The sequence below is a fragment of the Cryptomeria japonica genome, chromosome 10, assembly GCF_030272615.1.
Source record: "Cryptomeria japonica chromosome 10, Sugi_1.0, whole genome shotgun sequence".
In the NCBI taxonomy this organism is placed as follows: Eukaryota; Viridiplantae; Streptophyta; class Pinopsida; order Cupressales; family Cupressaceae; genus Cryptomeria; species Cryptomeria japonica.
The window spans coordinates 412,962,143-412,987,268 of record NC_081414.1 but is presented as its reverse complement, the minus strand read 5'-3'; the positions used below and the strand labels follow the sequence as shown (position 1 = coordinate 412,987,268).

Sequence of the window (25,126 nt, the reverse complement as noted above, 5' to 3'; positions counted from 1 at the left end):
CTCATCTTAGGTGTGAGATTGAGAGTTCGATTATACCTAAGAAAGTTTAGAATGAGAGAACTTGCATTTTCTACAGTAAAGGTGTGATGGAGATGGAATGACACTTTGTAGTAGCTTACGAAGATATCCATACCCAATACAAAAACAAATTAAAATGTGGCAACACTCAAGAGTTATTTGAGGAAACAAAGATCAACAAAATAGACATGACTATCCAACTCCTAGGATGCACCAATACATAAGTTATCTTCATGCACCATAAATTATATATTGGTGCATCCTAAGAACAGATTCATCAAAATGACTAGCTTCTTGATCACAATCCATAATAAGAAATCCAACATCCTAAAAAATTCAAACATAACCTTAAAATATGTTTTGGATCCCTTAAACTACTTGATTTTGTAAATAACATTAAAATCTTTCATTTATTCTTACCCTAACAAAATTAAATATACAACTAGAACGTTGAAATGCATCTTGCCCTTCCCACATCTGTAGGGAAAGATCGGCAAGGGCTCTTGAAGCAAGGGAAAGTTGCGTTATTTCAGCCTCTCCTTACGATGACGATAAGTACCGCGATAGAAGATAAACGATGGCTCAAGGATAGACGCTCATACAGAGTGACGAAGCAGGCTCAGGAGCAGGGCCATGGCGAGTGTTGTATGTTTCAATTCAATTCCTCAGGCTAATGTGTATTCCTCCTATCTACATGGACATGGACACTTAGTGCCCTCTTGTTGCTCCAAATCCCCAATTAGAATTGGGACTCCACGGGGAATGGGTGGGAAAGTCCATCGATCTCTCAAGGCCACCAATTCTCTGCAGGTTTGGCAATGAATTGTATTAGGAACACAATGCTTCTGTTATTCAACCACATGCCTTCTCATTACTATGCTCTACTTATGAATGTACGCAGCGCATTGTGGAGACACCGAGGGATGAGGGCGCAGCACCAGCACACGAGTGGGGAAACAAAAACACAAGTTCCTTCATAATAATTCCAGTTTGGGCATTGGTGAGTGAGCTGGTTAGAAAAGCTTAAACATTTGGTACATTATTTGTTATTTTATGTTTACAGATGTTCCAAAATAAAAAGGCCTGTCATTTTAAACTTTTGGATAATTCCCTTTTCACTGTTGAACCGTTTGATGTTTTAAGAAACTCTCTGCTTGTTGAATTTGACATACTAATCAGTCATTTGAACGACACAGCACAGCTTACTTCTCCTCCAGCATTGGCTTTAACCAAGTACACCGACCAAGAGTGGGTTCAGATAGCGATAACATCTGCAATTGTCCTCTTCGCCTATATCATTGTGGTGCCTGTATGAATCATTACACTACCAGTAGGTTAGCTTGTTTGTTGCACTCACATTTATTTTGCACAAAAAGTTTACCTCTTTCAATGTCACCAACTATCTCACAATCCAGATGGGATTAGTTGTTTTGTTTTAATTGCTAACATAGGGAGGCTCTCATTTCGTCATTTTTGTATTCGCATGACAGCTTATCATATTCAACTACTTGAGATTGCGGTGGTTCAAGCGAAACCTGCCTGAAACAATTTTTCAGTTCTTGCTCGTCTTCCTGTTTTTCCCAGGGTGAGCTTTTTCTTTTCTTTTTTCTTCAAATAAGTAGATAGATTATTTAGAACTGTTCTTTCTTCGTTTCTGATTTACCAATTCATATGGATGATGAAGTCCAATAATATGCAGGGCATGCTGACTTGATGCATGTTTTGAGTTGTAATGTTTATTTTTCTCACTAACATCTGCCATTGACCTTGAGCTGCAAGAAACACAGAAGTTTATATGACAAAGCCAAATTATGCGTTCAAGGCTTCGGCAAGACTTCCATTGTTTCTCAACATCCATATTTATTTGAAATTTGGCGATCTTGAACACTAACTGTAGCTGCCTGTGGTTATGTATCCCATTTATTTCCTTATATTTTAGAAAACACAGGAAGCATTTGAGCCCACTCATACAACGCCTCATTTAATCTGTTATTGCAGACAAGCCTCTGCTCCTGCAAGTTAATCTCCAATGATACCCTGATTTACAACTTGTAATTAAATTATAAACTAAAAAGCACACAAAACAGGATTCAAAATAGGGAAACTCTTTAAACACATGCCGCCAATGGGATCTTATCTATAGCCTTGTCTTCTCAGAATAAAAAGCAGCACATATAGTCTCTGCTATGTGCAGCAAACTGAACCAAACTTCTGTTGATAAAGAAATCTAACACAGCGGTCAAGAGAATATAATAGCTGCATCACATGCAGTGAATAATAAATGATGCAGAAACTCCTTTTACTACTGTTCCGCATTATGATTCAGTATGGAATTAGAAATAAACGCAGCAGATAGGGGAGAAGATATTCTCAAGAAAACATGGAGCACAGATAATAAATCTTAAAACACAAAAGGAAAAACAGTAGAACGCATTTCTATTAGAAAAATATACTTACACATCTCTAACTCCCCCCATCTCTCCAACATGTGCTCCTATTTACAGCCTAAAGGCATCTGTAAGTAAACACGTCCAATTTTGACTTTCTCAATCTAAAAATAGATAATAAACTACGCTGTTCCCCATATCCCACAAAAACAGAGCAGGTACACACAACAGCTATTATTAGAAAGTCAATTCTCCCAATTTCTCCACCATGCAAAATGTAGGTTCAGTGGTGCATCATCCACCCAGTGTTTTAAAATTTCTCAACTTCTTGGTTCAGAGAAATTTAATTTTGTAAAAGTCATCCCCAATTTCAGCTCTATCAGTATGTGAGTGCTGACCTTCCAGCAGTTTTTCCTTCAAGTGTCCCCTTGTGATTCCTTGGCACAATTTGAATCACCATTAAATCTGCCCATTCATGCATTTCCAGTGTCAGAAAGACGCTGATGTTCGTTCCACCATTGATTTGGGCTGTCAGAACCATGTGCAATCACTAATGTAGACCTGTCAAAACAATGTCTGCTACTTCTACCAGCAAACTTGAAACCGCTTAGCTTGTCCGATTCATACTTCTACCACTGCATTCAGACTGAGCGAGGTTGTCATTGACCAAACTCTTGATAACATTCTTGGAGGATTTTCTCTGATCTTGCTCATACCACAACTCACCATTCCTCTCAATCCAGTGAGAACTACTTGTAGGATCTTCCGATGTTTCCTTTGAATGAAGATCATTGTCAGCCAAATCTTCATCATGTATCCCTTGAGGTGCACTATTAACTTTGTCAGTTGAGTCTTGCTCCACTTCTTTTGAATCAATTCTCTATTTACCTCACTCTTCAATTCATTTGCCCTGGTTCCCAAATGCGCCTGTCTGACTCCTTGTCCTATGTAGAATTTCATATTCCTCTTCAAGCTCAAGCCTATCTTTTGCTAGAAGAGAGAGCTGACATTTTAAATTTATGTTGTACTTCATAGGTGTTTTCTTTGCTGTGGTGAACTAGATTTCTGTTAAACTGCTATAGCCAGCCTAGTAACAAACGGCAAGCATCCATTGGTACTATGTCAGACAATACCTTATCTAGAATTTCATTTTCCTCTTCAAGTTGAAGCCTATCTTTTGCTAGCAGAGAAAAAGCTGACATTTTAGATGGGGGGCACTTCCCATGTTTTTTAGGTTATGTGCCTTCCCCTCACGTTGTAGTCCATAGGTATTTTCTTGGCTGTGGTGGACTACGTTTCTGTCAAACTACTAGGGCTGGCCTACTAACACATGGGAAGCATACATTGTTACTACATCAGACAATACCTTATCTTCATAGAGCCTGATATTGAAGGCACCAAGACCAGATTTATCTACATGCACAGTTTGATTTTTCTTCAACCAGGAAATCTCATAAGGATTTAATTTTGAAATACAAGCAAATTGTAATTTATTTATCATTTTTATACTTACCAAATTGTTAGTAGATCCACCATCTATGATCACCTTGCACACTTTGTCCTTGCACTTTCATTCTTTTCGGAAGATGCTCTTTTTAGCATTTGAGGTCTCTTTGTGTCCTAATATATAGGCTCTTTGCAACATCATTTTTTCTCCAGTTTTAGCCTCTAGTTCTATGGCTGGTGGCTCCTCTTCTTCTACTAGCATTGCTTGTTTTGAAGTTTTTGGATTTAGTGGGCAGTCTTGGGCTTTGTGAGCTTCATTGCAGATGAAACATCTCAAGGGCTTCCAAATCTCCAAAAGACTGTTGTTCTTGTTCTCTACCTCCAAAACCTTCCCTTTCTTTGAATTTGGGCTTCACATTCTCACCTTTAGGACGTTCATGGCAGCCTCATGAATTGCTTGGTATAAATTTGTACTGATTTATCCCTTTACCTTAAGTTTTGAAACTTCTATTAGTAGCCTGAAGGCAGAAATCTAGTCTTTCCCTACACTTCCCCCTATTCCTACGTAAGCATTAGCAGAAGACTAAGGACTGGGCTATATATAATAGTCTTTCATGTACTATGAATGTATATGAAATTTAAGTATGACTATTATACATATTGTAGTTTATATTAATATTGCTACTAAATTCTGCATAAGAACATTATCAGGCTTCATATATTAAGCATACATATTCAGCACCCCATGCATACCACCAAGAACAAAGATGTTACTGCCTGTAACTTAATAACATATCTGATCTGATCTGATTGATGGTGATGTGATTGGATGCTTTTGATTACATTCCTTTATATCTCTCAATGTGAGGGAGAGGTCACACCTCTTCATCATGTATGCCCTTTGGCAAGAGACACACCCTTTGAAAGTGTGCAACTCTTCATTATTTCTGCTCTTTGAAAGGGACACAACCTTTCACAAGCAGATCTGCAGTTCTCCTTTCCAAATTATCCCTCCTTCAAATGTGTTCTCTTCTCCCTTTTATACCTCATATTTGGGGGAGTCACAACTTATCATTTCATGCCTTTTTGACCATTTATTAACTTTAATTATATTTTTATATTTTAATTTTTATTCTTTTGTATTTTAATTTTATTATTCAATTATATTTCAACGTGGGGAGATTACAACAACTCTTATTTTGACTCTCTAAATCTAAAAATAGCTAAGAAACTACAGTTGTTCCCCTTATCCCACGAAATAAAGCAGTTACATGCGTGACATGCTATCTCTCCCCTCTTCAGCAAACTGAACCAAACTGTTTACAAAGAAATCAAACACAACGGTAAAGAGAATATTATAGACGCACCACATGCAGTGACTAATAGATAATGCAGAGACTCCTTTTACTTCTGTTCTGCTAGCCATGTTCTGCAGTCTGTTAATTCGATATAGAATTAGAAATAAACGCAACAGAAAAGGAAGAAGATATTATGAAGAAAACATGGAGCACAGATGATAAATCTTAAACCGAAAGGAAAATATTATAGGTATCTTTTCTATTAGAAAAGAAAAATTTACAGATCTCTAACTGCTCCTTATCTCACCAACATGTGTTTCTATTTACAATCTAAAGGCATCAGCAAGTAAACAACTCTTATTTTGACTCTCTAAATCTAAAAAATAGCTAAGAAACTACAGTTGTTCCCTTTATCCCACGAAAACAAAGCAGTTATATGCAACTGCTATTATTAGAAAGTCGATTTCCCCCAATTTCTCTACTATGCAAAACATAGGGCGGGTTCAGTGTTGCATCATAAGTTATAACCAATTTATTTCTTAAATGTCATAACAATGAGCAATAAACTTATTGTTTCAGCCAAAAGACATGAAAGCCAAATAGAGCTTACATGCTGCTTAATGCAAAATGAAAACATAAATAGATGAATTCAAAATAAAGTTGGTCCTCATGCTTGTTGCCTATCAGCCAGACAAGGAAGACCAGGTTTACATGAAAACTTGACGGTGCCAGTTTAAGTTTGTGAATTGTTTCTCTATGAGGTGCTTGTTATACTTCACTCCTTGAGAGTTACGTCTATAAAATCATACCTAATTGAAAGGTAGAATTTCTGTCTAAGTTGCCAACATTGTTAATCCTGAGAAGCAGATCCAGTGCCCCACTTTTGCCACCAAAATCAGGCTCTCAATTTTTTCAAGGGGTGAAACCTGTGAACAAAGTATATGTTATGTCTAGCAGATCTATTACATTTCTAATTAACTCCAGAGATATTCATACACATCCAAAGAAACACAATAATTCTCTCATGTTCCTCTGAAATCTCATGCTTATTTGTGGATCTGGTTAGAATTGACCTTGACATATTAAGCTCAACATGTCTTTGAGTCCATAGGTTCAATTAACTAATACACTGCCTCCAGAAAGGGAAACAGAGTGGACACTTTGGTAGTAAAGCACAATAATGGTAAAAGACTATTTATGACAGAGAGTAGTCTTCCGTGGACAAAGGGTGGGAATAATGCCAATTGGAGTTAGTATTATTAGACTAAGAGAAGGAATGGGAGGTTATATTATTAGACTAAGAGAAGGAATCGGAGGTTATATTTTAAGGCACAGACTATCACATTTTGGTGATGACGTACTCTTTGTGCAATGGTGATTTAATACAATGTTGTGCATGTTTAAATGTGATATTTGCAATGTGCTTGTTTGATCATCTATCCTCACTTAAGAAGCCAAATTGAGCATAGTTCTTTGTTATACGAATAATTAGGTGTTTAGGACTTTAGTGACACTAGACTACTAAGTGTGAGCCAACATAGCTCATCTACTATAGAGAATTCTATTTGGTTGCTCTCATAAGGCTAATTTGTTCGTCAAGATATTCATGGCGTGTAATAATGACTCATATTTATTGTGCGAAACCATGAGAATCATGATAAGAAATGGTAGTTTTCACAACAGTTTGGTATTATAAAAAGATGCATTCTATATTGCAAGGAGCTCATATTGGAAACTTTTGGTCCATGCATTGAATAATATTGGAAAAGGGTTCAAGGCTCTTGTTGAAGGAAGGTGTAAATATACTAAGGTGATTAGAATATTATAAAAGAACTCAATGCAAGGATGGCAAAAATATTTTATTTGAGAGGTGGACATATGGTATTTATTGCATGTTCATCAACTTCTTAGTGACTTGAGGTGCACAACTAGCATTCTTAAAGTTGATTTTGCCTCCTACAAAGTGGAAAATGCTAATACTTGGCACTATATGTCAGAGGTTCTCATTGAAACTGTTGTCAAGTGTTGCCCAAATTTTTTTCTCCAAGTCTTCTAAAAATTTTGGTCTCTCCTCATGTCTTGCGTTTTCTTTGCCTTGAAGAGTCATAGTGAAAAGAGAAGTCGCAAAATGTAAAAATTTGTGAAGTCCTTAACTTTGTGAGCTCTTTCAACCTCTCTTGAACCTTTTTGCAAAGTTCTTCAGTTCACGAACCTTGCGATTTTACAAAAGGCCTTTGTGTTGACTTTTTCTCTAGTTCATGAACCTTGCGTTTTTGTGATGAAGCTTTTGTGTTAGTTTTTCTCTGAGTCTATGAACCTATTGTTTGTGTGATGCCTTTGTAAATGGTTTTTAGGTTTGTAGTTTCTTTGAAAGGCTAACAAAGTTAGCTCAAAAAATTTCTCATGTTCTCCTTTTTGGTTAGTTCACAAGTTTGTGAACTTGAAATGATTCATTGGCTTTTTGGTGAGTTCTTGATGCAAGATGAAATGACCTCCTCACAAGCTACAAACTCACACAACTCAACACACATGAACAAAATAGAGACTCTTTGTTCTTAATTACAAAACTTAGATTGCAACAATGAAGTAAATTTTATTCATCAAATCATTTACATACAATTCACAATTTGGGCTTCTTTTGGCTTCTCATTCTAATTAACAAACAAGCCTCTCTCTCAAGATTTATACTTACTAACTCCTTTTTTACTCTTCCTTTCTCTGCTCCATGTACCTTGCAGTCAACAATCTCTATGCTTTCTATTGTCATGTCCCCTCCTTGATCATTATATATAACCTAAATGAAGTAATTATTATTAATTAATATAATAATTTATTTAGAAATGATTACTTGGAATAATTAAATATTTATTTATTTATTTTTTTAAAGCAAGTGCTTTTGACTGGAGCTATGAACCAGTGAGATCACAAGGAGGACCTCATCTCTGAATCGAGGGCCAAGGCATCCTCTTTGAAGCATCCTACATAGCCTGAGAGCACATCTGTCAATTTCCTAGCCAACGGACAAAGAGCAATCGACCAGCGAGCATTGGGGGGACCAAGAGCACGCTCCAAATTTATCAATCACTCCTCGGTGTGCACCAACAGTGAACTACCTCTCCGGCCAAAGCAAACCTTTGTCTGCCAAGTCAGCAGACCAGTACAACGACGGATGACGTGGAATGGCGGGGGCGGAGAGGGGCCAAGCCCCGTGCATTGAACTCACGACCTCCATTGAGGGAGGCTCGCAGCAGTACCGCTGCGCTATGGGGTGAACCCCCCAATTAAATATTTATTTATTAAATATTATTATTTAATTAATATTTATTAATTAATATTCTTGAAATATTTAATTAAAATGAATTAATATTATATTTGGAAATATTATAAATAAATATTACATATTAATAAATAACAGTCTGTAACTGTAATTGATCAATAATGAATTATTAAGTAAACATTCATTATAATTTCTAACAAATATAATAATAAATACATTCAGAGAACAAATAAAAACAATATATAATAGATGAATCCTGACCAGTAAATAGGATTAATTATTAAATCATATGCTAAGTAGACTGCTGGTGTCAGAGATTGTCCCCTCAACAATGGACAGTAATAAGTCTAATAATGCAGCGATTAATATAAGGAGTTACAATTTAAAGATAGCATCTTGCCATTACCCATAATGCCAAGGCTGCAATTTGTATTGATGAAGTGAATGATTAATAAGTTGTTATGAAGAATGACGAATTTGAAGGGACATTACACAATAAAGACTATCATAACTCAGTGGCACCAAATGGAGTATCCAATTAATAAAGAAGATTAATTAGTCATAAGCAAGCACTAATTAGAGAACAATGCGATTAAATTAAAGAGGCATGATAAGTAAACATCCATCATTTTGGAAAGGTGCGATTAGCATATGAGAAGAAGAATTAATGAATAGTTGTATCTTTTGGAAACGCCACCTGTCGTATTCACAATCAAGATATAAAAAAGGCAATTCAACCATCGAATGTGGAGGGGAATAAGAAGCGGGGAAGGGGAGAAATTAAGGAAAGACAAAGAGGGAGACAACAGTTTTTCATCGCTTGGAAATTACTTACGGGTGTAATACTGTCAATAAAGTAATAATCTGCTAATTACATATAATAATAATACTGAAAATAATGTCATAATAATAATTACATACTGGTATGATACTGCTAATAATATATTGTATGATGCTGCTAATAATATGTTGGATGGTGCTAATACAGTTGAGTACTGTTAGTATAGGAGGATATATCTGAATCCCATCATCGTGTTTGGATCTCTCTCAAGAGCAATTGTTGTAGGCACATAATTGATTGCATAAGGAATGTAGAATACACAATCTAATATAATCTTATAAGAAATATATATATATATAATCTGCATCCATCGATCAGATGTAATGTCCCCTTCTCCGCAGTGATTAGTTTTGTTGGCCATTATCCTAGTTTGGAGGCTCGTAGGCTAGTAGGGGGCAGAAATTAGGGTTTCCTATTTTCTAGGAGGATTCTTTGGTGTTTTCAGGGGGTATATGTGGGAGTTTGATAGTTTGGATTCTGGATTCCTTCTGGGTTTTCAGAGAGCTTCAAGATGGTTCGACATGCATCTGCATCGAGTGACTTTTTCCAGACTTACTATTTTTAGTAAGTGCGACGACTGCTCAGAATTTGGTTAAAATCACTTTGGAAACACTTACTATTTTTAGCAGTATGCTATTTTTAGTAAGTACTATTTTTAGCGGTTCTATTTTTAGCAGGATGTCAACAGGCCTATTCAAATGGCTATTTCCGGCAAGTCAATTTGAGCAGTTGGTCTTCCAGCATTTTTTGTTGCTATTCTTGGCAAGGATTCTATAGCTCAACTCAGTGGCTATTTCTGGCAGTATTATTTTGGTAGGATCTTGTATTCACTCAGATGACTATTTTTAGCAATTCAGTTCAGAGCCCCAACTCAGTTCAGTTTTGGTGATTTCCAGCACTTCAGTCTCCGGCTCATTTTGGCAATAATCAATATTTGAGGAGAAGGTATTTTTAATATGTTAATACCTTAGGCATGAGGTATTAATATTTGATTATTTTATGGATGGACGACTTAGGAAGGGAGAAAATATTAATTTTGTCCTAAGTCTTTTTGGGTGAATTATTTCACCTTCTTTTTGGATGCCAAAGTGCAATTTCATGAATATTATTTTTTTAAGCATTATATTTATCAAAAGTGGCGATATGGATGAAAATCTGCTTAAGTTATAATGTTTTTATGTTGCAAAGTGTGGACCAAGGGAAAAGTTCGAACTTGAAGACTAGGTGGTGGATTTTCATCTTGGGTGCCATATACTTGAAGGAAATGAAATGAAATAAATCGCTAAATGTGAGTGGAATGAAATGACATGTGATTTGGGCGAATTTGGAGGCATTTGCATTTGAATTTGAGCCTTCAAAATCTATAAATGAGAGTGTTGGGCTTCTCATTCATCATCTATGAAGAAAATTATAACGAAGTGCTGCCAAAATTTGGAGTGAAGCTTCAGGGAATGCATACCTCCTAGCTACCGCTTGGTTTCTTGCTTGCAGTATAGCAACTAATTGAGCTTGTGACTCTTCATCCAGAGGACTAGATTTGAGGAACAATGTTGCAGATTTGTGTGTCAATTTCAGATATTTTGGAGTTTTTTCTGAGTGTTCATGTTGCTGGTCGTGGTGTGTGCTGAAGCGTGTTTTCGTTCGTAGCTCCTCATGTGTGCGTCAGGTCGTTCTGGGTATTCGCTCATTCATCTCCTATGTCATGGACAATTTATCTTGTAAGTTTTTTGTTGGTTTTCTTGGAGTATTGAATTTTAATTATGCAAGTCGAAGTTTTCTGCTGTAACGCCTTATGCTGGGAGTGCTTTGGGTTGCCTGTTGAGTGTTTGGGGTCATATTGCTGCTGTTTTCCAGTTCGTACTTGGTCGCTCAATGCTTGTTGTTGGTTTGGGTGTGTTCTTGGGTGATCTGAGTGGGTTTTGAGTGAGCTAGGAGATTTTTGGTGTGGATTAGTGTTGCTGGTTATGCATTTCCAGCCTGCTGTCATATATATTAGATTTTCGAAAGTTGGATTTTGGGTGTGTTTTTGAGAGTGTGAGTAGATTGGGTGGTTAGGTGATGATTGGAGGTGTTGTTGCAGTTGTTAGCTCATAATAAGCACTTGATTATCAAATTTCATACTTATTGTAATGCTGGTTAGTAGTACTAACAGCAACATTTTGACTTTCTGTTGTTCCATTGCATAAGGGGAAGAGGGCTTAGCCGCCTATCTTAGATTAGTAATATTTCTTATATTCAGAAATCATTGTAATGAATTTGTAAAGCTGGTTAGTAGTACTGATAGCTATCTTTCAGATTTCTTATTGGGTTCCCACTGCATAAGTGGAAGAGGCTGGCTTGGCCGCCTATCTTGAGTTTGTAATACTGTCCTCCCGTTGAATAAGCGGTGGAGTTGATATTAATTTCCATTTCTTGTCCTCCCGCTGCACAAGCGGCTGAGTGATTGCATTCTTCAGTTCTTTGGCTTGTCCTTGGCTGGTTTACCGCCAAGTGATTGCATTGTTTTAATATCCTGCTGTATAAGCGGAAGGGACTGGCTTGCCGCCCGAAGATTGTAATCATTTTCAGATATTGGCATCTAATGATCCCCTTGACACTGTATGCTCTCACCCTCCTAGATTGGGCTCTCGGTGATCAGAAAGTGGAGGGTTACTTTCAGCAGCTTTTGGTTTTCATTTCCTAACATTAACAAGTGTTGTGTTGAATGTAACTTTGTGAAAAAATCGGAAAAAATTAACGGGGATATTACATCAAATCAGACCAGAACCTTTATTAAGTTACAGGCAGTAACATCCTTTCTCTTGGTGGTATGCATGAGGATGTGTTTGATATGTATGCTTAATATAAGAAGCACGATAATGTTATTATACAAAACTTAATAATAATATAATTATAGAAAGTAATATAATGATTATAATTATTATAAGAACTGCTCTGCAGTAAAATAAATATTATAATACTATCTGAAAATAAATTTAAATATATATATATATATACAGAAACAGTAATTTGAATGAACATTTTACTAATTGAATTATGGAATATTGCAGAACTGATTCAGGTTAAGATAGATTTGTCTCCTAATCAGTTTAGTTTAAGTCATAAGTTTATTGAAATAGATTAATCATGGGTAAAGCAGCTTAAGCATAGTAGGGGACATTACATCTATCTTCTACTATGCACACTTACCTGACTTCTTACCCTACAGTTTCCACAATTTCTCTGCTCATGCCAAATTGCCCTTTTCCATGACCCATAATCATCATCCATTCATAGTGTCTAATCTATGCTTCCATTCCTTTACCCATGCACATTCTATTAACAGTTTCTAACTTTCCCTAAGCCACCTCTTCTTCTATTTCTCTTCGTACCACTCAGCTTTCTCTGTTTCTTATTTTACCCCTATGCAGCCCATCTGCATGTATATACACACTCACCATTCATTTTTTCCCCCTCTCCATGCAACCACACCCCTCACTCTTCCTTGGATGATACCCCATATTATGCAGTCTCTGGTTGGTCGATTCTTCTCCACCCACTTTTGTCCATAAGTTTTTGTACCCCCACCAAAGCTAAGCCCAATTTGTTTCTCCTACCAAAAAATTCTGCTAGGAAATTGCTACACCCAACAATAAAGAGACACCAAAAAAAAAACACCGATCCACTCCCATCCGTTATTTTCAGAACCATTACACATTTGCTAAAATTAGTGACTCACAGGGACTCCACTCAAGTATTTCAAAATTCTAACCCCTACATGAAGGGCAGTTTAAAAATTTAAATTGGGGTTTTCTCCACATGGATGCTCCTGCATCAGACACCCATTGTAGAAGAAAATGTGTCTTGAGTTGAACTCAAAAATATTTGTAGATCTTGTGTTGGTCTTGGATCCACTTTTTTGCTTTGTCTACTGGCATTTTCCTGTTCTTTACTTCCGGCAACCTCACAATATCATTCCCTTTCAATCTTACTCCTCTACTTCTACCCTTCATAAGATTCAAAGTATAATATTTGACTTCCCGCCAACATAGTCTATTAAAACCAGAATAAAGAAGTGAATTCATACCTTCTCCTTAAACAAAACAAATGTCTCCCTTTATCTCTCTTTCTGTTTTACTTTTTCACCTCTCCTTCCACCTTGTCTCTCTCATGAAAATTTACTGTTCTAATGCCTTCTGAAAGACATGTCATTGATGTAGTCTGATTATTTTCACTCAAAACAGCATTAGTACAATGATTATGAGGCCTAATTTGCACATTCTTTAACAAGTAATCTAGCTCACTAACTAAGGGATCTTCATCTTCATTGCTTTCAAATAAAGAATCACCAGATAACTCCTCATTTACATCCATATCTTGTCTCTCAAATTCAATTTCATTAAAAGGAATTACTGCTGCAACAAATTTCTCTATTTCTTCACCCTCATTCTCATCAAAGGAAATAGTAAAATCTGAGCTTACCTCACCTTCTGCTGCAACCTTTGTTTTATTTGAAATCAACTCATTCCATTCCGCTTCAATCTGAATCAACAAATCATCTTTCTCCACTTCTTGGTTAGTTTTAGCAAAACAAACATGTTCTTGCTTCATATCATCTAAAAACTTGATGTCAAACAAACCCTTGCATTGCTGCATACCTTTTCCATTACTCCTTGCAATGGCTTCAACTTATGTTTCACTCCATCCTCCATCAATGAGTTTGTATTAGCATACCCATTGTGTTCTGCTCTCGTCAAATTGCCAAGGCTTCCCTAAAAAAACATGATAAACATCATAGGCATGATATCACATATTATCTCATCATAATGCTTTCCAATATTAAATTTTACCAAGCTTTGTTCGCTGACCAAAACTTTCTTCTTATGTTGTAGCCAAGCTATCCTATACAGATGCAGGTGTTTTCTCCTCTCTAGCTGCAATTTACTCACTATCTTTTTGGAAACAAGATTGTCAGTGCTTGGACCATCTATGATAACATTACATACCTTGGCTTGACACTTGCATCTTGTTCTAAACAAGTTCTTTCTTTGAACTGGTTCATTCAATAAGACTCTCTTCGTGATTAGCACTTCTCCATTTTCAGCATCCTTTGATTGTGAAGATTTATTGTCAATGACATTTGCAACTCTTGCTTTGCCTTCATTTCTTCTTTTTATGTTCCCATGTTGTGGACATTCATATGCTTTGTGTCCTCCACATTTAAAACAAGTTATCTTGTAGTTTCCTCTTCCAAACCCTCTACCCGATCTTTGTCTTCCTCTAGAATCTTGTTCACGGGGGTATGAATCATCTTTCCTTCCATTTTTGTTGTTGCCATGCTCTTTATTTTTTTGATTTTTCAGATTTGAATCCTCATCCTAATCTCCATATGATTTTCCCTCTTTCTTTTCATTTAGGCCTCTTCCTCTTTGCTTGTTCTCAAACTTCTTGTTCAATCTTTCTTCAATCGTCAAGGCAAACTGGTATGTATCTTCCATTGCGTAAACTCTTACCAAAGCTATCTCTTCTTATATACTTGGCTTCAACCCAATTATGTAACGTGTTACCTTCTCTTTGTTGGTCTTTGAATGACCACTCCAGATCAAAATCCTATGAAACTCTTTTTTATATTCTTTCATCGTTCTTCCTCCTTGTCTGAGACTTTGCATCTTCTTTAACAAGTCTAATTCATAGTCTACTAGAATAAAGTTCTTTTTCATTTTCTCAATCATTCGATTCCATTTTGTAATTTTGCCTTTACTTCTTATTCATCTTTCTAGCTGCACTTCTTTGCACCAAATTGAAGCATGACCCTTCAATCTTGTTTTTGCAATCCTTACTCTGTCAGGATTTTCTACTTCCTCAAACTCAAAGTACTCTTCCATGTTGTTTATTCTGTCAATTAATTCTTTTGGATTTAGGTTCCCACTGAATGTAGGCACATCAATTTTTGGTCACTTTCCCAATCTTGACAATACCCTCAACAAAGGGTCATTCACAACTGTTGCTATTGCTGCATCTTTTTCACCACTTGTATCTTCTACATTTTCTGTGGTTTCATCCTCTTCACTCTTAGGTTCTCTCCTTTGAGAAAAACCTCTTCTAATTTCTTGTAATGATTCAACTTGCTTTATCAGGGCTTTGAAATCTTCACCACAAGCAACATCAGGAGGATTTCTACCTCCGTTTTTTTTATCTTCCTCTACCCCAATCACATTGGGCTTCTCTTGCATACATTTTTCACAATATTCAGAAGGTCAATTTTGGTGCAAACTGCCTCCCTTTAGTGAATCTACCTGCATACCCAGAATCAACCCGCTCTGATACCACTAATGGAAGACAAAATGACCTCCTCACAAGCTACAAATTCACACAACTTAACACACCCGAACAGAAACAGAGACTCTCTGCTCTTAATTACAAAACTTAGATTGTAACAATGAAGTAAATTTTATTCATCAAATCAGCTGCAAACAATTCACAATTTGGGCCTTCTTTTAGCCTCTTTCTAATTAACAAACAAACCTCTCTCTCAAGACTTATACTTTCTGACTCTATTTCTACTCTTCCTTTCTCTGCTCCACGTACCCTGCAGTCAACAATCTCTATGCTTTCTATCTTCTACTATGCATACTTACCTGACTTCTTACCCTGCAACCTCCACAATTTCTCTGCTCATGCCAAATTGCAATTTTCCATGATCCACAACCATCATCTATTCACAATGTCTAATCTACGCTTCCATTCCTTTTCCCATGCACATTCTATTAATAGTTTCTAACTTTTCCTAAGCTGCCTCGTCTTCTATTTCTCTACGTAACACTCAACTTTCTTCGTTTCTTATTTTATCCCTATGCAGCCACTCTGCTTGTAGCTACGCACTCACCATTCACATTTATTTCCCCCCTCTCTATGCAGCCACACCCCTCACTCTTCCTTGGTCAATACCCCATATTATGCAATCTCTCCTCAGTCGATTCTTTTCCACCCACTTCTGTCCATAAGTTTTTGCAGCCCCCACCAAAGCTACGCCCAACAATAAAGAGACACACCAAAAAAAACCATAAAAGCGCAGTCCATTCCCATTCATTATTTTTATAACCATTACACATTTGCTAAAATTAGTGTCTTATGGAGACTCCACTCCTCAAGTATCCCAAATTTCTAATGCCTATGTGAAGGGCAGTTTGAAAATTTAAATTGGGTTCACTCCACGTGGATGCTCCTCCATCAGTTCTCAAACTTTCTAACTCATTGAATGTACATATATCTACACACACACATATATGTATATGTACATATACATATATATAATATACATGTGTACATATATGATATATGTATATAGAAATAAAGAAAGAAAGAGATTCTTTTATAGTCCACGATGGCGAGCAGTTTGTATATGGGTCTACAGATGGCTTATAGCAATATGGGCTACTCCATACTCCTTGCGGGAGGCACCTAATTGTGCTTCAAGTGAGGCATACATATCTTACCCCCCAGTGGGATTTGAACTTGTGACCTCTCTATCAAGAGCAAAAGTTCTCCACCACATATCTTACACATATATGTATATATGTGTATATGTGTGTTTACAACATGCCCTACCTCATCCATTGCTATTTTCTAAAGAAGATAGTAGCTACAACCCATTGCGGCCACTCACCCTTGTTCATGCTAATTGTTCTTGTTGCTTAGAGGTAAGCTTCCACAGTCGTCCATTTTCTGTGAAATTTGAAGCTACCTGAAGGTTTGAGCTATCAAAACTTTTTAGAAAATCATTCACGTCCTGCCACAATTGCCCCACTCACCTTGATGCTTCATCCATCCTTTAATGAATTATAATTGTTCGCAACTTGCCCTGCACATAGCCAACATTCTTTCTATATCCTTTTATCAACGTTTTCTTGAAATATTGGTATATTCTCTCTGGTTCATCGCAAAACTCCCAAAAATGAAGTACAAATACCAAGGTTGCAAACAAGCTACCATTATACACAATTTGCTGGCTAAGGTTGGAGATAGTTGCCTTGGACATATTGACATGGGAGATTTTTTGGGGAGGATGCAAGAAGACCCCAGGCAACCAATGAAAGATTTGTAATGGTTGTTTGGTGTGCGGACTTAGTTTTGGCATGCACTAGGTACTACCAAGCTGATACTAGAGAGGTCAGAGCTGGCGATGGTAAGGTGGTCACCAGACTTGATGGTCCAAATATTAGTATTGTTTTCAGATTGCCTTTTAAAAACACTTTTGCAAATGTCACTATTGAAACTTGCAACCATCATTTCCAAGAAGCAAAAGGCACCGGCTTAAATAATATTGCAAGAAATTTGCTAAAGGTGCCTAAGAAGGGAGAGTCTCAAATCCATAGGGCCTATACAAAGGCCACTTTGTGGAAGGAGTATCAGACATAATTACTTTATTGAATAAGGTTGCGGCAAGCAAAGGTACAAATGTTTTTGAGAATTGGATTTGCCAATTTGTCCTCACAATTGAACATGATTCACAATATATTGATTGGGGATAGATCATAAGTGACCATTTGCATGATCAATTGGTTAAATTTCAGAAGAATGAATTCTTCTAACGTTGAATCCTAATTGTTTTATGTCATTGCAACCATGAAGGCTTGGCCTGGTCTGTGGACGTGGAGTGTTTGACAACACAATGCATATATATGATTACAATTTGCAACTATAGAGGGAGGTTAGAAACAGACTTTAGAAGAGTCAATGATGCCTTCAACATGCTTATTGTAAGAGAAACCTGAAGCCTTGCAATTAATCACCAAATATGGTAGCCTATTCATCCAATTCCCTAAATTCACATACCTTAGGCTAGGTTGATTTGATGGTGTCCCTTTCAAATTTCTTATGTATGCGAATGATTACTTCATTTTCATTGGAGTATGTGGGAAAATGACAACAGTTAGCAAAAGATGCAAAGACAGGAAGAAGGTAGATTCCCAGTAAACTTGGGCTATTACACTTGCAAGTCCTATGCTGATGCAAAAATGTAGAAAGGCTTGTAACAAGAATAAGAATCCATTCTTATACAACCAGGCTATCCTTCAACAGTAATAATTATGTCAAGGATAATTTATATCTTCCTCATAACCATGTCCAACATATAGAAAATTTCTATGAAGATTGTGTGGATGATTTTGACGTGGGAAGAAGAGACTGGATAAGGTTGACAATTAAACAAGTCGAGGAGTTTGATCTGCTCTAGAATCCTGAGAATGTGGAGGATGATTGCTCAAACCTAATAGACCGTGTCTTCATTTCTTCTATTTAAATGTAATCTCTCCAACCAATTGATTGGAATGAGAAAAAAGTGATAGATATAAGAGAGAAGATTGTTCATGTTGTCCTAAGAACAAAAAGGTGGATAAGGTCTAAGGTTTTTAAACATACTACTACGAAACCTCATCCCAAAGAATATACATGAAAGAAAAAGGCAAGTGCTTCTTCTCCTTCAGGTCCAAGTGCCACAACCATCGATGCCACCAGGTCTAAATTTGTTGTAGCGGGAGTAGTTGGAGATGATGATCCAAGGAAGGGAGTTGATTTGCAGAAACCTTGTGAAGAAGAGAGCCAAATTCCAAGGAAGAAACTGGAAATTGGGAGGCCTTCCCCACAAAGTGAAATGGATACTTCTCAAGCTCACATTCAAGAGCATCCACAGGTAATCCATGTTCTTTCTAATCCTCCTTCACAAAACCTCCCTTCTCCCCCACAACATTCTTCTCCTCCACCGCAACCTTCTCCTCCATGCATATATCCTTCTCAGACTCCTAATCCTCCTCCATCTAGTCCCACCATCTAATACCAATAGTAATTTAGCCCAAAACTATTTTGCCCCCTTTGACCTTGAAAGCCCAAATAGTTTCAGCTCCATCCCCATAGCTCAAAGAGGTCGTATCAAAAAAGACGAAATATTCTCAAGTAGAGGACCCTGATTTTGATGCAGTAGCTAAATTGCTAAGAGCTACTCAACCAAAGAAGGTTCACACAACTTGGTTTATGTTTGATTTCTCTGGTAATCAATTTGTAGAAATTGCGGAACCTACAACGGAGAAAAATGAAGAAGACATTAAAGAGAATGATTTCAATGTTATTCACAATTCTCGGGTATCACTTGCAAAATTGATTGGAATCCCGTGAAGAAAGAAAGAGAAGCTAAAGAGAAATTAGAACAGGTGATCTCTCTCACTAATATTAGATCTATCATTGATACTTCTGCAGAGCCATTTTATGCTTTGCCATTGACCTCATCCAATGCACCTCCTGATGGAAAATAAGTTCAGACATTATAGAAAAGATAAATAAGTATCAAACTTGTAGGAGAGTTACTTAAGCCTAGGTAGAAAAAGTTACTCTTGACTCCTTGTTTTACATTGAAAAAGCCATGAAGTTATGCCAACAATTTCAAAATAAAAAGGCAGAAATAGATATTGAATGTTAGGCTACGATAAAGGAAGATGGTGTTTGTGCCTTGTTGAAAGAGTTTAGAGAACTGATGAAAATAAATGTAAATATTTTGGTCAGGGAACACTTTTCAGTGATCCAAAGAAGAGTGATTTCCCTAGCTGGTAAAAAGGCATCAAGGCATCAAATGTAAGAATGATTCCGAGACAATCTATTGCAAAATTCAAATGATTGATGAAGTCTGCGAAATCAATTGCTTCTCACTTGATGTCGATAATATGAAGGATGATAGGGCTAGTTTATTAGAGGCCGCTATTGTTAAGAAAACCTTCAAAGGTATGATGTCAGAAGAAATATGCAATAAAGATAACTTTTACTTGCAATGCAATGGAAAAATAGGACACATGTCAGCACATATGATCACCTTAAAAAAATCTAAATCTACACAAGAATTTAAATGAAATTAATGAAGAGATGTTGACATGGAAATCAAGGTTAAGGAACGTGTTCACTCCAAAAGGCAAAGCTTTACTTACCAATTTCGGCAAATTTTAAAGAATATAAAGCGAAAATTGTAGCTATTCATGCCAGCGTTCAAGATAAGGACAATGACCCCAATTATAGGATAAAAGGGTCATGTCATAACATCATGTTATTTTTTCCTTTTCATATTGTTAAGTAATTTCTGTGACTATTTTGTAATAAAAAACAATGAGCTTTATTCGAAGTGTAAAACCATGAATAAAGTTTATCTTTAATACTTTTTCCCAGAGGTAATTACAACTAGTTACAATTGTACAAATATAAAAAGAGAGAAGAAGAAAGGATCTATAGGCATTTAGCTGACTAGTTTTCTATTATTTTGGGTTCTCCTTTGTATTTACCTTTCATGAGCATTTTTATAAGATGGGAAAGGAAACTTTGGGCTCTCCAATTTAGAATATAGAAATATCAAAATTTTGGGTCTATGATCTTTGCTGTAGTGAGTTATTTTGATGTTAAGTTTGCAACATACATTGAATTTCTTTCATGAATGTTATGTGAGGTATTAACAGGTTCATTTCAATCTTAAAATTATTTTTTATCTGAGTATTCTAATTCTTAAGTTTAAGCAATATTTAGTGATTATCTTATAATTTTTAATTCTTTGCTTGTAGTTGTATTTGTTGTGAGACTTTGTGTTCACACTTTTTGTATTTTTTTTTTAGGTAGTTTACATAATTCACCTTTCATGCTTTCTAGTAAAAATCATACGTAAAAAAGATTATATAATTTATCATATGAGGGAGCTACCCCTCTAAGCATAGAAGAAAAGTTGCTAAATATAATTTCTTCACCTTTTTGAGGACATGCATGTGTATACACACACACATCTTGAGGACATGAACTTTTTGGGCTAGATGATGATGAGAGGAGTGAAGATAGCAGTTAATTTAGGTCGCTTTGTGAAAGACATGGTGAGCTAAGGAGCCATTTGGTTTTTTGATGAAGAGAATGTCAAGGAAAGAGAGTTGGTTGTTCAATTGTAGTTCTTTGGTAAAATAAATGCACGGGTTTAGGTTGTTTAAATGAGAACGAAACTCTTCAAATTTCTTCAAACTATGGGGCCAACAAATATTGGTATTGTCAAGATGGCATTTCCACCATTTTGGTTTGAGGAAAAAAAATTGAAGAGCAAGATCTTTAAAATAATCCATGTAAATGTTGGACACAATAGGGGATCAAGGAGAACTCATAGCTACAACATCCACTTATTCATTGTGCCTTGTAATGGAAAGGTGGTGGATCTTAGACTCAGCTTGACCAAGTTGATAATCTCATTATTGGTCTATTGCCTAATTAACTCAATTGAGTCACATATGGGAACCTTGGCGAAAAGAGAAATCACATCAATGCTAATTAAAAGGTCATTATCCTCTAGTTTTTTTCATTTTTGATGAAGTCAATAAAATGGGCCGTATTTTTTATGGAGTTGGATTTATGCATGAGAAGTTAAACTAATTTGGCAAGGTGGGAAGCCAACTTGTTGTGAAAACAAAAAGTTTTTCTATGAAAACTTGATATGCAATTGATTATTTGGATGATCTTACAATGTTAGATAATAGACATTTTATAACCTTACATTTCTTGTACAAAACTTCCAAAATCTACCTACAAGAATAACTCCTAACAATTAACTATCAAATTACTAACATTATTTTATTTATTATTCTAAACCAACTAAAAACTAACTGAGAAATGTAATTTTTCCCAACACTTGTAGGTCAGGGAGTCAATGGAATCCGCAGTGGACCTAAAGGGACTCCCTACCTTGTAGATTTTTTGGATACCATAAATGTGAGGGGTCACCTCTTTGGAAAAAAAAGTTAAAAAAGTAATTGGTTTTTTTGTGGCTTCATCAAAAGATGAACGAGAGTTCTTTGTTTTAACTTTTTAAGCCCATTCGGAGATTGGGGTGGAAGCTAATATTTTATAGCTGCTTCAGTCTAATAGAAGATAATGCATCTTAGATTGTTTAAAATGTTGCAATTCATTTGTTTGCCTTGGAAATGATGACTTCGGGATTGTTTAATAAGTTTCTAAAGGCTTGAAGTTGAGTTTTGGCGATGTTACACCGACGAGGTTTAGCATGCTTGAGAGTAACAACACAATCCTGCTTAATTTCTTCAGCAATGTTTTAGGAAGATCTCAAACCACCTTTTCAATTTTAATGAGAAAATCGGTAAAATGGGTAAAATTAGGGGCGACAACGAAACCACGATCTCTTTTTAAAAAATTGATGGGGAGGGGGTCAATCAGGGCATTTGACAAATTAATCACAAGCTTCTTCTCCCAAGCATGCACAATGTGTGAGTTGAGAGTCGAGGCAAGTTGGACTTGACGAGGTGGTATAGAATGAACAAGAGGCTTGGGTGCGGATAGGCTAGGGACAATAAAGAAAGCTGAAGTGAGAGGATTCAAATTAGATGTGACGGGGCCAAGAGGGGCCATATAGATGTTAGAGGTGAACTCAAATTAGTAAAATTCACAATGGAGGAGGCAATAAACGTCACCAAATACATCTACAATCAACCTTAAGAAATCAAGGTGATAAGGGACCACACCAAAGGTAATGAGCTTTAGGGATTGAGAGTCACGCGATTCACAACTAACTTTATAATATAGTAGAGCATTGTAATCTCACCATCTTCTCTTACATAGATGGTTATGACCACTAGGTGTTGAAGTACCCATATTCTAATAAGCCAAAGTAGAAAGGTTATAAGGTTGTTGACTAGTTTCGATAATGTGTTTTCTAAGAGCAAGAAAGATATCCTAAAGGTAATTTTAAACTTAGTCATTTTCAAATTTGCAAAGTAATCGAGTCCACTACTTTGTAAGTTTTAAAGCCTTATACGAAATCTTATTTACTTTTAATTTCTTGTTCTATCAGTAGTTTGTTTTAAGTGATGAAAACTTTGGTTTAGGTTTACAATTGATGGATGGGTGGAAAACTTAATGCTTATTTGTTTGATACCATGGACAAGGCTAAGGACACCATCAAACATTATTATCGGAAAATAAAAGTAAATATGAGTTCATTTTGACACATAATTGGTCGAAGGTAGAGCCAACAACTCCACTAGCACATGCATGCAATGACCAATTACTTGAATCCCAAGTTTTTCTTCTTTGATTGATTGAATGTTAGTAATGAGGTTTTGGATGCCATGAACACGTGCATAGAGAGGATGTGACTAGACACAATCCTTAGATATACAATTCTTGACAATTTGCAAATTTACAAGTGTGCACGGCGGATTTTTTTCTAAATTTTTATACATTTAAAGGATAGTTAAAAAATTGAGTCCTTCAAATGTTCGATTGCAATCTCATGGATAACAGAATTGTCTAATAAGTGCTTTCTACTATAGTTTCAAAGTGCTTTCTCTTTGTAAATATTCTCATTTTCTCATATCCTCTCATGGTGTTTATCGGTGCAGGATGTTGTTGTTGGCACCATTCATTAATTTTCGCCCATTTCCAAAAGACCCGACAATGAAGGAACCTTGGTCATAGTCACTCTCATTGTATATAAATCTAGCTATGAACTTTTTGGGGGTGTTATTAACACCAAATCTCTGATATCTATCATTATTTATCATGTGCTCTTACAATAACAGTATAATTAATTAGAATTAAATTTTGTATGTATAATTAGGTTGCAAAAATAATGTGGATGAATTTCTATTCAAATCTATTTTTTTGGGGTGATATTAGTAAAATTAGTTATATTGTAAAATATGAATAATGATTGTTAATTTAAATATTATGAAAATTATTATTATTATTATTTTTTTTGTGTGTGCATCTATCTATCTATATGTATTAGAGAAACATCTATTACACATACACATGCATCACACACACATGCACATTTGTATATATAAAATTATTTAATATTCATATTAAATTTATTTCATAATTTTGGACTCTTCTTACTTAATACAATATCATCATTATGCCTGCTTGAGTGCTGGTTTGGGGCAGTGTTACAAATAACTTTGTAGAGATTATGGTCTTGAAACTTTTGTTGACTTTGGCCATTGACAATCATCTAGATAAAATTCAAGGCTTCGGAGATTTCGAAGTTATTTGATTCTCTCACCTATTAAAGATTTGATTGATAGGATGTGCATTCTTTTGCCCCATATCCTTTGTTCAAGTTTATGCAGATACCCTTTCAAAGGAAGGTTTACAATTGGTTGTTGATAGATGGGATATTACAAAACACTTGGAGGATTCTCATTTGCAAACAAACGCACTTTCTGTGTTTAGTTAATCTTGTTCCTCTCTCTTGTTGGGGGCTTGTCCCTTCTTGGCGGTTGCACTTCCTTTCTTGGCCTTTGTTTTCATTTTCCTTCCCGTTGTTTGTTGTCCACTTGTTTTTAGTGGCTGTTTGTTTCTTTTCATGGGTGCCTCTTTGTGGCTGTGTTTGCTGCTTTCTTTCGCTTTTGTTGTTTTTTCCACCTGTAAAGCTTCTTCAACTTCTTCAAGATGTAATCTCATAAATTTCAATATGAAATGTTTTTTTCTAGGGAAAAAAAAACCTATATAAAATATCATTGAATTTAAACATCTTATGAACTAAAACACTACACTACATTTTTAAGATTTTTTTTTCAAAATACATTATTTTTAGAAAATATTTTTTTTTATTGATAAAGGGTCATAGCCATAAGATTTGTGCTATATTATAAAAGAAGATACAAAATTCCAAAGTAGAGAAGCTATCCAAAATACTGCCAAAAGATCTACTTCCCAAACTACCATAGAAACCTGGCTGGAGATTATACAAAACCCTCCAACCACATATCCTTACTAAATCAGACGCCTAGAGTACAGAGTAAAATGGCCTCTTCCTACCTATCTACCACAAATTAACAAAGGATTACATAAAATAGGG

The 25,126-nt window shown here is 35.9% G+C and overlaps 1 protein-coding gene across 1 annotated transcript; it reads left to right on the top strand.

Moving 5' to 3' along the window:
* Positions 1-565: 565 nt before the first annotated feature.
* Positions 566-24,015, top strand: LOC131038553 (uncharacterized). Its single transcript, XM_057971029.2, has 5 exons — positions 566-828; positions 920-1,018; positions 1,220-1,327; positions 1,509-1,603; positions 23,664-24,015. Exons 1-5 carry the CDS (start codon positions 652-654, stop codon positions 23,737-23,739), a joined length of 555 nt encoding a protein of 184 aa, XP_057827012.2. The 5' UTR covers positions 566-651; the 3' UTR covers positions 23,740-24,015.
* The last annotated feature ends 1,111 nt before the right edge of the window (positions 24,016-25,126 follow it).

Bases quoted from the DNA above. Each gene is read 5' to 3' on its own strand.
- LOC131038553 (XM_057971029.2), top strand. From the start codon at position 652: ATGGCGAGTGTTGTATGTTTCAATTCAATTCCTCAGGCTAATGTGTAT. The intron at 1,019-1,219 runs GTGAGTGAGCTG...GACACAGCACAG, and splicing joins TAATTCCAGTTTGGGCATTG to CTTACTTCTCCTCCAGCATT. The intron at 1,328-1,508 runs GTATGAATCATT...TTCGCATGACAG, and splicing joins CCTATATCATTGTGGTGCCT to CTTATCATATTCAACTACTT.